General features: G+C 35.4%; 1 protein-coding gene across 2 annotated transcripts in view; it reads right to left on the bottom strand.

Moving 5' to 3' along the window:
- Positions 1 to 3,928: 3,928 nt before the first annotated feature.
- GYRA (DNA GYRASE A) overlaps positions 3,929 to 13,039 on the bottom strand; it is a 256,897-nt gene continuing 247,786 nt past the window's right edge. Inside the window, exons 25-27 of one of the 2 annotated variants that reach the window (XM_089819315.1) lie at positions 5,023 to 5,077; positions 4,685 to 4,784; positions 3,929 to 4,523 (exon numbers count right to left, since the gene is read on the bottom strand). In XM_089819315.1, the coding sequence (XP_089675441.1) occupies positions 4,403 to 4,523; positions 4,685 to 4,784; positions 5,023 to 5,077 (276 nt within the window). In that variant the 3' untranslated portion in view covers positions 3,929 to 4,402. Of the gene's footprint in view, positions 4,524 to 4,684; positions 4,785 to 5,022; positions 5,078 to 13,039 lie in introns of those variants that run through there. The other variant, XR_016362072.1, reaches the window with a different exon arrangement.

Raw genomic sequence — 13,039 nt, forward strand, 5'->3', positions numbered from 1 at the left:
GCAGATCACTGATCTTAATATGCTTGAGATCCCATTTGATTTTCAAATTGAAGATGATGGCAATATTCTTGGTCTAGAATATCATCAAGCTTGTTTTGATAGACGATGCCCTTTCCTCTTCAATGGCAATAGAAGGAAAGTACTTCTATCCTAGATCATTTTCAATCCATCTTGGCAAACACTAACAAGCAATTGAAAATTAAATGTCTCAAATGGTTTAATTTGAAATTGGGTTTGGATTGTGGAAGTTTTGGTCTTCTTGGAAGGATGTCACAATTGGAAATCATAGGTAAACATGGTGCTTCTTCTTCTAATGTAAATAAATCTCTCAAATTCAAGTTGAAGGGTGGAAAGGGATTTAAATAATCTTAGACCCCTGAACCAGTTCAAGAGTTAAAGGAAGAATCTAACGAGGAACTAAATAAAGAGGATGGAGAAGAGGGCAAAATCATGATTATCTATCCTCCACAACCTTTGCAGTCTCAAAAACCATCTATGCAAGAAACACCTTTCTTAAGTGTAATAGATGATGTGGATTCTTTTTCCACTGTTTTCACACCTTCCATTTCAACCTCAAAAGTAAATCCATCGGCTCTTCCTATATCTTCAACAACCACTCCCATCTTAACAGTTGAGCAATGTGAACATTTGGAGAATGTGTTTGTGGATTTTCCAACTCTCACAGAAGGTCAAGTTTCTCAACGTGATATATCCCTAACAGGTTTTAAGTTGTTCATGACAAAATCCTCCTATCATGCACCTATGAATTCAATTGTGTAATGTGAATCTTGCTCGGTGACCACATAAATATGATTAGGATTAATGTTGTTTGTCACTGTTGCATCTATTTCTGTGAGTGAGGATTTCAGTTTACATGCTTGGGTGAGAAGAATTACAATGAAAAGGAGAAAGGATGGTGTACCCCTAGTTGATCTTTCTATTAAGAAAACTAAGTCCAACTATTTGAAAGATAAGATTGTTTCAAGGATCTTAGTTGATTCAAAAAAAAAACCAAGTTTGTAGAGGTTGTTGAGCCATTGGTAGACAAGCCCATTGAAGAACTTACTCGTTCTAATTACAAATTCACCAAGGTAGAGATCAAAAAGCAGTAATGACTAGGTTGCTTACAAGATGCTCAAGATGCACTTGCCAATGTATCAAAGAGCAATTATGAATTATGCGAAAAGAAAAATCAACTATGGCAAGAGGTTGCTCGCTTAAATGAAGTTATTCAACAACAATCTTCGCAAAATGTTGTTGTCTCAAACATCCAGAGAGTCAAAGATAGTAGAAGTTGCTAAGTCATCAATAGGAGAAGTCATTTCTAAAGGACTCCAAGCTATTACAGATACGGTTAAAGTCCAAAGGCGTATCAAAGGTACGAAAGAAATGGAACAAGAATTGAATACCTTTTACTCAAAAAGCCAACACTTTGAAAGGAATTCTCAATGACTAGGATGAGATCACTAAGCTTGATCTAGATGCCATGGTCACATGAGACATTCTTTCATCTTGTGAAATGCATTACATATGTCATGGGCTCATAAATTACAAAGAGACGCTAAGAAAGCTTGTAACAAAGTTGCAAGTAAATATGGAAAATTGCTAATCGATAGAAACAAGAATCACATGTGACTTAGAGTAAATGGGATGTCAGATTCTTGATATACATGATAATCTGATTATAGCTAAAAGGTTGACTTTAGAATATACAATTAGGGTCAATGCTGATTTAGATTCTGATGATTTTAGTTCTCATACAATGAAAAGATTTGTTCTATACAAGTCGTAAGCAAAGCATCTACATGATTCATTATTATCAAATTCCAAAATCGTGCAATCAACATATGCAGATGTAGCAAGAATAGGGACAATATCAAAGACAATGAAGAGTTTAGATATTCCTACAATGTGTGATGTCATCATCAAATTCAAGGCACTATTAAACAATCTTTAAGATTGTTATTTTGTTTTCATTTTTCTGTTTGTAGATCAAAGAGGATACATTGCATAGAATTATGTAATTACATGTAATGTAAATTGCATGTGTAGTTACATGTAATCCAATAATTTCTCTTTTAGTTAAACTAGGTCAAAATTGGTCAAGTTGTTCCCACTTTTTCCTCCATCTTTTTATAACTCATGTACCTATATAAAGGAGTGTTCTCTTAATGTAAAATCATATTTATTGTATGCAAGAAAGCTCTAGAGAAATTACGCCAACAAAACTTAGATTGTGTACTGTTGTTTTGATAGATAAGTGAATACAAATGAGCAATTGAAACTAAAGTTTGATTGAGTGCAATTGTTACTTGTGCAAATTGGAAGCTTTGACTGTGATTTGCATATGTTGTCTTTGATTCATGCGATTTTATATTCTTGGTAATTGAGTATAAAACAAGTTAGGAAACAATTAGAGTCGAAGCTTTGACTAGGAATGATTGTAGAAATATTAAGCAAGAAGCTTGGAGTATAGCTTATATTTCTCTCTTGATTCACAAAATAGTTAGAATTCTTTACTTCTGAAAATCTCTGAGCCCCAATAGTAAAGATTACTTTTACATAATAGATTAAAACTGGACTTAGCCAAATCAGTACGCTTTTAGCTAGCCTTTGAGTTAGAGTTAGTTTATCAATATCACCAATTTTAGCTAATAGATAGAAGTGTAGTTAGAGATTTCGTCTTTCCCATTACTTACTATATGAGAAAGTGGATTATTTCTTGAAAGTTAAAAAAAAAGAATATTGGTAACACCCCTTACAAAATCTCTCAACTTCTTGTTTATCTTGAGTTGATCCAAGGAACGTTGAGAAAGGAGAGTCTTCCCTTTAAGGTAAGAGAGACTCTGTCTCACACAATGTGGCTAATAATCCAATTTTGTGGCTGAATTTTACCCAACACTGTTGATTGCAAAATATCCGCCCAACATATTTGATAATAGTATAAGAAATAAAGGTTTTATAAGATTACTACAGTTGTATAGCATGAGCCTACATTATTAGTTGCAAAACCAAAATGGCTTTACTCATGTGACATAAGTAATGGTAATTGCTCCTTATTTCTCTCCATAGGTTTCTCGTCTTTTACTATACTATTTTGACAAAGTTATGTGATGAGTCACAACTTTAAACCTTATTTGTGTATATGTGACTTTATTTTACATTTCTTAAAATAAATGGAACTATGTGCCGATAGGGGTAACCTACACACGATTTCTAGTACATGTCTACTATTGATAATCATGATAATATCATTTTAAAAATTAGAATTAAATGTCCAAAGGATTAACAAGTCAAAATAACAATCACTTTCAAAAGACTAACAAGTTGAATAACAATCACATTTAATATTGTAGATATTCAAACATATAAAATAATTAAAAGAAAACAAAAATAAGAAATAGAAAAGAGTGGTCTTAAAGGCATCCACTTTGAACAACCTCCAACAACCTTTCTGAAACATTCAGTGCATCCTCTTTTGGATGGCTATCCTTTTTCATGAGGTTCAGCCCAGCCCTAACACAAAGTTTTCTTTTCAGAATTAACAAACAAGCAAAATAAAGCAAATTACAAAAGAAAAATTGCATATCCATATCTAATTGTGGCGGAGGGAAAAAAAATACATACATTTATTATAAATAGAAAAAAAATCCAAGAACACATTCTGGAAACCTTTCATATTTTCTTGCAAAAAATAATAATTGCAATCTTTTCTTTAATAAGATCCCTGAAAAGTCTGTACTGAATTCAGTTTCAGAATATCAAATACAAACTTCTAACAATTTTGTTAAAAACTCGAGAAATGAATTAAGGAGAGAAAATCACTTGTGCCTTAAAAATGGTTTTATTTCTTTATAAATGAATCCAGTTCAAATTTAACTTTGAAAACCTATTTAAAAAACAGCCAAGAATTTCTTAAATATGAATCTAATGAAAAATAACATCAACATTAACCAATGTCTATCTCAACAAGTTACTCAAATACAAAAATGATACAGAATTAAGATCCCCCCTAACATGCAACTAAATCTATTCACAATTTCACTCTGTTACACTTAATGTTTAAAAATGATCATATTGCAAGTGTAGTCAAAATTGCTTGATGACTCTTTCTTCCAACTGCTAAATTACTTGCTCACATACATTGCTCCAGGATGTATTTCAAATGAGCTGGAACTCAGTTCTGTCACGTTCCAAAAAATTAATTCAGTTTACACATCATCTTGTCAGCTTATATGCAAACTGGATAGCCATTTCCCTCTTTACAATATTACAGACGATTTGCATCCAATGAAGTTGAAATCATCTCAGATTGGGCCACCAAGAAGAGTTAGAAATGGTCAAAATAGCAACTGATTTGAACTGAATAACCCGTGGTAGACAAAACTTGAAAAATCAATAACTAAGAAGAAGATTCTTGAAGTTCCAAATCTTTAGTATCATCTGTGTTGACTTCAGAAGCTGCCAATATAGAGACTGATTGAATCTTGTCACCTTCTTCCAATCTCATAAGTCTCACTCCCCTGGAACAAAATACTCATTAACTTCAAGCCTTAACCATTAGATATCACAAATTAGAGAGGACAATGCAAATAGTATTCCATTTCGAGAATTTGATCAAATAATTGAGATGAAACAATAAATATTGTCCCAAACCAAGGCAGGCATATAATAGCATTCTTACCTGGCAGATTGGCCACATATGCGGATATCTCTGATCATGATTCTGTTCAAAGTGCCACTATTGGTCACAAGAGCAACTTGCTCATCACTTTCACCATCATCTGCACATGCATCATTTGCACTAAGCACATTCTCTCCATGCATCCACTAACACAATCATGTGAATTTACTATTCAAACAAGACATTATAAATAGCACTAGTTTCTACCCTCCTCTATTGGTCTAATTTGTCAATATATGATATAAATAACAATAGCAATCTAACTACATTCCAGACCAAAAGTGTGGAAATTTTCACAGTTAAAGAAGCAGCTAAATCTAGTAAAGTCAATGAAATACCTGACAGAGAAAATCCAACAACAAATAATGCAGCAAGGCAATCTTCAGGTGGTAGCTGCACATGACAAAGAAAGTACTGAAATTAGTTCCTTGAGGAATGAAGTACCAATTGATAAATACTCTTCACAACTAGCCAAACATGTGCTTCTAATACTGGGCTGTAAATCATGCATTCAAAATAAAAATTCTTAATAATTTGCCCTGTTAATAGACATGCAACAGAATTACGACAGCAACAGAAACCACGACATCATGAGAAATGGAATTTTTAGAGGTTGTGTATGAGAAACAGATTTTATATACATGTAAGAACTTCTTAAAATATCATAAAAACTAAAAAACTCAAAGCTTTATTTTCTCAAACAGATCTACTCATTGCACATCTATTTATTCTGTAAGTAACAACTTTCAGATTTATTCCCTTTGTATTGGGTGTTGACTCAACAACCATAATCCCTTAGTAATTGGTACTTTATATCGAGCTCCTCACCCAACTACATTCTTTGATTATATTGACTCATGAATTATATTAGTTTGCCTTCTTCTGTCTGATAATTATGGACACATGTTAATAGTTGCAAATATATGAAACTTTACTTACATGGTCAGATAACCATATTTCAAAGGCAGTGTTCTTTGATATAATATAGTTTGCTACCTACTAATCATGCCAACTATCTTTAAATGTTTGTTCAAACCTATTCCAAAATCTTCATAAATAAATGATTGTCGTAGCTAGAGAATGTTCATGTATTCTAAACATTATGATTTGGTGGCCAACAACTGCATTTACATAGTCTTGGAATATATCACTTATCAACTATGATTGCATAAGAGCGCGCACACACAGATATGTTTCTAGAATTTATTTGATAAAACGCAAAGCTTATTACAATTTTATCCTGATACTTACCATAGTCTTTGCAATGTTTACTTCACTGCTGCCTCATTCTTGAAATTAGGTTGGAATGCTTCTCTTGTAAATTGATTAATATATAGGTAGGGCTTGTCTCTTAGCACCTAAATTAGTTATCATTTATTATTTATTTCTATAATTTGTATATATTTATTTTATATTTCAATTATTATGAATTAAAACTAAATTTCATTATCAGAGGGAGATATGACATTCTTTGGGCAATTTATTTGATTTTCAATGTTTGAAGTACAAAAATCTACGTTGCACTGTTCGAACCCCAGCCAGGTTTGGGTCTAGGTCCAAGTTTGTGTCTAGGTTCAAGTTCGGGTTCGTCGCGGGTTCAGATTAGGCTAGGTTTGTGGCGAGTACGCGAAGGGTCCACATCACAGCCTATGGGTCCAAGCAAGCTTGCATATACGTAGACCCACATGTATCCACAATCTGTGTTATGGAACTTGCACAAACCCACCATTTACCTAGGGGTTTTGGCAAGCCCTGAATGGACCCTGTGCGGACCCACAAGAACCCACTGTTGATGGGGCCAAAAAGTAATTGAAAATCTCATTAAGTAATATCTTTTTATCTATGTTCCCGCGAGGTTTCAGTACGGGGATGGTGGGACAGGTTTGTCGGACAGCAAATTTTGTTGGTGATTTTGGGGACGCGTGGGGTCAACAAATGTGGACACCTATATATATATATCGAGAAATTTTAAAATATACATGTCATTCATATGAAACTAAGCACAAAGCATGTCATTTAAACATTATAGAACCAGAACATACAACATTTGAATGCCATCTAAAAAATAATATCTGATTTCAGTACACAATTGCCAAAATGCATATCAATATCAGTGAACAATATCATAATGATAAACTTGATAAATCTGAAAATCAAAATCTAGATATGCCCAAAGCTATAGGCCCAAACGCTAGAGAGCTGCCATAAAGTAATAAGTATCAATGTATCATAATCTGATAATCATGTTCAAGTTCAACATAAAAAACAAAACATAGAAAAATGAAGTAGACTGCTGTCCTATTATGCCTCTACCGCCATGGCATCAAAATCAGAGTCCTCACTATCATCCTCGACAGGAAGTGTAGTGTCATCTAATGGAACCCCAACCAATCCTGGTGCAGTGTCATGCTCATCTATCTGGGCCACATCCTTAGGCTCAACATCCCACCGCAAAGCTAGTGTCTACCTATACTCTGGAGTCTGATGATGCACAAGTCGAAGAGCATGATGCACTGTCACTAGCTTCTTCACTCTATTAGAGGTAAGGTTGTTCCTCTTGATAGAGTGGATATATGAATATGTGGATCAATTACTCTCTGCAGCTAAGGAACTAGCAACTTGTGCAAAGAGGTGAGTGGCAAGTATTTTTTAACTCAAGTGTATCTCTCCCATGCCAGGTCCACCATCCAATAGGATCTCTCTATGAAAAAACAACTCTATCCAACCTTGCTTATGCTCACCAGGGGGTACAAGCAAGGGATTCGTGTTCAATATATCTTTCACCGTTTGTTTAAAATAAGTGAAACGGGCAACATGATATGGGATACCATTAGCAACAAAGAAACTACCAATGGATGCCTCATATTTTTCCTTTGAATGTGCATTAAACATACTTTCCACAGAGCCCTTCTCACCACGACTCATCTTTCTCTTCCCTCTAGACTTAGTAGGGCTGCCACTAGTACCAATGGCGGATGACATGTGCCTAGATGATTGTGAGGAAATAGATGGTGATGCCACTGTCAAATTTTGCCCCTCCATTTCAACCTCTAAGTGCAATCTTTGGCATTCTAATCTTTGTTCATCAATCAAGTTAGGACAAGCTTTGACTCCTTGGCATGAAAGACCTAAAAAGTGTCACCTCACCCTTGTATAGCTGCCCCTAAAATCATCAAGACAAACATGGCAATCCCACCCTAGTCCCTCTTGAATTCTTTTTATATTTTGCCCTAGGTGTGACATATTGGAGAAGAGGGTTTTTCCCATTAAAAGGACCCTTTGCAAAATTCTTTATAGATCAGAAGAATTGGCCAATGTTAACTCAGTTCAGCTATAATCTATAAAAAGTGGTTCAAGCCAGTATTCACCTTTTGAGCTAGCAACTGGTCAGCAACCTTTGTCTCCACATACTTTACTTAGTGGTATCAAGGAAGTGATGCTACAATAGTGGATGTGGTAAGGAGGTGGAATGATAAAGTTGATTCAGTAGGGTACAATCTTACAATGGCAAGTGACCGAATGAAGAAATTTGCAAATCACAAGAGGCGAGAACTTGAGTTTAACATTGGTGACAAGATTTTGTTGAGAATGAACCCAGATCAGTTTAAGGCACCATGTAGCATCAACTCATTCTTGGTGCATCGTTGGGATGGACCGTTTGAGGTGGTCACCAAAGTGGGTAAGGTTGCCTATAAATTGAATCTACCCCTTCATTTAAAAGTTCATCCTGTCTTTCACATTTCTCAACTGAGGCCTCATGTAGCCGACCTCGATAATCTTGCTCGGAACATTCCTAAGCGTGGACCAACAAATGTGTTGGATAACCCCACTTGCCGAGTGAAGGAAATTGTTGGCACTAGAGTGCATGGTATTGGCAAGAAAGCAGTGAAGGAAATTCTTGGTGATCTGGGATGATGCAGAAGAAGAGGATCTGATATGGGAGAGATCAGAGATCTTGTGGCGTGATGAGGAAAAAGTCATGGAATTTCACTGGGAGGAATTCAGACTGGCATGAGTAAAGTTTACACTTGATCTTTCGTGCAACCTATGAAGCAAGGGATGCACTGGTGTCGAGACGTCGCCTAGTTTAAGTGGGGGAGAATGTAGTGAGCTTGAAAGGAGGCCGAGGTCTAAAATTTTAAATCGGGTTGCTTGGTTGGATAATGGTATCACAATGATGATTCGTCTTCCAAATCTTTGTTGAGCTTGACAAAGGAAGTATGTTTCCTTGAAGGAAAAATGCTTCAAAAGAAAACACACTTGGATTGTGCAAAATCGAATGGTATGCCAAAGTTTGAGATTGGATCACGGACACGGATTGAGATCGAATGGTTTGAGATCTCTTGCAAGAAACACTTTCAATTGCTCGAATTGTGTGGCATGATTGTCGACCAAGCAAGGTTGTCATTGGTGAAAACAAGTAGCCATGGATCGCCGACATTCGACTGCCAGTTGGTCAGCCGACAAATCAGATCTCTAAAGATCTTCCAAGATACCTCAAATCGTCATACATAATCTAGACAGCTAGTTCATTTTAGAGGAGAGGAGATTGTGTCGAGATGGAGTCTTGTAATTCGGCTGCTAGGATAGTTTGCTTTGAATGTTTGTTGAGTTGTATTTTACATTAAGGCAATGTTGAATAGATGCATTTTCAAGGTTCAGTTTGAAACTTGGCAAGATGTCTAATTGGGTTGTAACTTGATACCACAAGCACTTTCGATGTAATCCAACTTGTGAAGCTAGATGGCATATTGTAAGTGATTGAAATCTTTATGAATGGTGGATCTGTGTTGCCCTATCTGTGTAGTTGTCTTAATCTTGAAGTTTAATTCTAAAATTTAATTTATTTAGTTTCATTAATGATTTTGTGTCATGTTTGCATAAGAATAAAATACTTTTTGTGTTGTTTAGATATTTGAAATGTGTTATTAACATACAATTAACATGTTATTAGGTGGATGAAGCTCAATTTCCTTCAGTCACAATTGTCCTGGGTAAAAGATACATTGTCCCAAATTGTTATTAGCAACCAATGGGGTGTTTGGAAGCAATTGAATACAAGGCCCCAAAAAGTGAAGGCAATGATCTTGGATGACTATTGGTGGGCTCATGTGAACTATGTATTAGAATTCATTGAGCCTATCATGTCTATGCTTCGATTTTCCAACACTAATGAGCCTTGTTTGGGGGGCATCTATGATGCCATGGCACCATGCTAGAGAAAATAAAATTGGTAAGTTTAATACAATCCTCTATCCTTTTTTATTGAGAGATTTTAATTTCTAAATTTTAAATTAACATTACATCAAGATAACTTACATGAACATCATTTGACAACCCAAGTCATTCAGAGGAAAGAGCATGATTCTGAGGACACCTTGTGCAAAATGGTGGAGTCAATTATTCTTCATCGTTGGAACAAGATAACTACACTTTTAGACCTCTTGGCAAATACACTATTTCCAAGGTATTATAGCGCTGACATACTAGTTATCCCTGCTAGAGTGACACCATATAGAGTTCCTGAGGTTTAAAGTGGGTATAAGAAGGCATTCAGTATGCTCTTTAGCGATCCTGAGGTGGCTTCAAATGTTAGGAGAGATTTTGGAGAGTTTGTCTTAGGAAGCAATGCAAACCGTGATGCTACTAATGACCAAAGCATAATGGATGGTATTACATGGTGGTACCTACACACACAAGACTATCTGTACCTCCTACCCCTTGCCACTTAAATTGTAGAATTAATACACTACAATTATTTTGTATTTCTAATTTTCTTTTAAAAATTGTTTGTTGTCTCTCTAGGTACCAAGCTCTTCTACTAATGAGTGGAATTGGACTACATACTCCTTCATCCACTTAGTGAAGTGTAACCAATTGGGTGTCAAGAAAGCAGAGGACTTAGTATTCATTCACATCAACTAGCACCTCCTATGACGCAAGGATCCGAAATACAGGAAGGGGGTTAAGAAGTTGTGGGATGTAGCACCTGTCTGTTTACTTGCATATGACCATCCAGGATCTAGCTAGAGCTACCTTGCTGGATGTGGAAGATATGATGATGATACTTCACTGTCTAGAGCTAGTGGAACACATTTGGGTTCCAATGATGAGGATCTTGATTTAGTTGCAGCCGAGGAAGAACCCATTGATCTCTCATTTTTTGTTGACCCATTACCCTTGAAGGTCCTCGATACAATGATAAACTATTTAAACTTGTCACTATTACCATTCAGACTTTTATTACTTGATGAGATAATATATTTTGAAATTTCATTTTTGCAATTTAGTAATTCAAATGTATGATTTTCTTCATAATCATGAACTTAGATTAATGAGCGAGTATACAATGTTTATCTTTGACATTTGGCATTCATTAATTATCAAGCAACATATATTCAAACTATGAAATTATTTAGTTTTGAAATTTTGTATGATTCTCTTTTTTCTGTATACACACACACTCCCCCCACCCCACCAAGGAACCCAAATGGAGGAAAAAAAATGGCCGAACCCACAAACCTGTACCCGAATCCAAACTGGCAACTTAGATTAAAATGATTATTATTTCTAGGCAAAGGTATAATTGAGATGAATAAATATTTCTATTCCCTAATATGCATCTTCAGATGGTAAAATCAAAGGAGGCGATTAAATGATGCAATGCAAATGGTTTAATACACCATTTGACTTTTCAACCATACAATACAAGGCTAGGAGACTAAATAAATAACTTCACGATGTTTTGTATCACTAGACTACTTACTGTACCATAAGTATCAGTAGTTTGAGTGAATAATTGTTGCTTTTACTTTATCAAACCTAGGCATAACAAAGGAAGACTAAAAGTAAAGTTTGGAGTGTTTGATATTTCCTTTACTTTCCGTGGAAGAGAGCACTCATATACTCGAGTAATCCAAGGTTGGCGATCGATTTTTTTTTTTAACATGGGATTTTTTATTGGGCGGTCATGTTGAGGTCTAAGGTAAATAATCATGAAATATTTGTGCTAGGTGTGAGCACATCCAATCTAATCATTGCAATATTCACAATTCATTGTAGAAACCACCCTTAGTTGCTACTAGATTTTCTTTACATCAATTATTAAATTATTCCACTAGTCGTTTTAGATTTAAATTAGAGGTGGAGATTATTAAACACCTTTATTTGCCATGGTGGCAGCATCACACTTCCTACTTACTCATATAGTGCTTAGCTTCCATAACTAGGGACATCCCTAGACCTAGAACTCAACCTCGAGGGATCAATCTTGATGACACTGCCTACACATCCTCTCAAGGAAAATCGGAGAATTTGTAGTTTACAACTAAAGGGATTTACTCTCCCCTCTTGATAATATTTTTTCTTTCTTTTATCTTAATTGTTAAGGGATACCATCAATTTGGTCCCATCTAATAAAAGATATCAATGCCTTCAAGGGATGTTTCCATAACCATTACTATCAATCATTAGTTTACCAACTTACAACAAGGGCCACATCACAAATCATACACATAGTGATTAACTTGAGTATATGCCATATATGTGAGGAACTAGCTAATATGCATCAACAGTGCACAACCTATCTAGCTTTCCTCTATGTATCATACCCAAATAAATACCTCCAACATACAACGAAAAAGGTCATTTTCTTCTAAATGAGTCACAAAGACACTAGCAAATGGCTCGTACAAGCATCATGAATATCCTAATGACTGGCTCAATCCAATGGCTAATCATTGCCCATCCATTGTGCATCCTAAAGAGAGAAGAAACGTCTATTAATTGTGCACTAAATTGTAGTTCCCACTCCTTTCCCTATTCATTTCCACATGCAAATACATGGAAAGAGAATTTGGTGCATCTCGTACTACACCAAGGGCTTGTCCTCGACTCAATAAGGGGAAATATACCATTTCACATTCAACCAAGCCAAAAGTCATACCATGAGGTTGGCTCAATTATTACCTACCTATTCTTCATTAGAAATCATCTTCTCTATAGTTCATTAAACATCTAAGGAATGAGGACATTAATCATCGCCATGAAATTTGCCCCTATTGTCCTGCATTGTGTCAACACAAAAAGCAGGTAACAGTACAAAACTTTTTCAAGCTTAATTTTGCATTTCTCTGAGTTTAGTTCATTATTTAATTGGTTAGTATTGATCAACCAATCAGTACCAATTGATATAATGAATCCTTTTACTGAAGGCATTTGTCAAGTCTTTTTTGTCTTGATTTTTGTCAAGCCTTTGTTTGATTTTTGAGGCCTTCATCGTCAGTTCTTTGCTTTTGAGTTTGCGTTTGTTGATTTTTAGTCCTTTGGTTTTGCTCATGTCACTCCTTTCATTTT

Source organism: Cupressus sempervirens, chromosome 3 (assembly GCF_028749045.1).
Source record: "Cupressus sempervirens isolate cs-2001-9-10 chromosome 3, ASM2874904v1, whole genome shotgun sequence".
In the NCBI taxonomy this organism is placed as follows: Eukaryota; Viridiplantae; Streptophyta; class Pinopsida; order Cupressales; family Cupressaceae; genus Cupressus; species Cupressus sempervirens.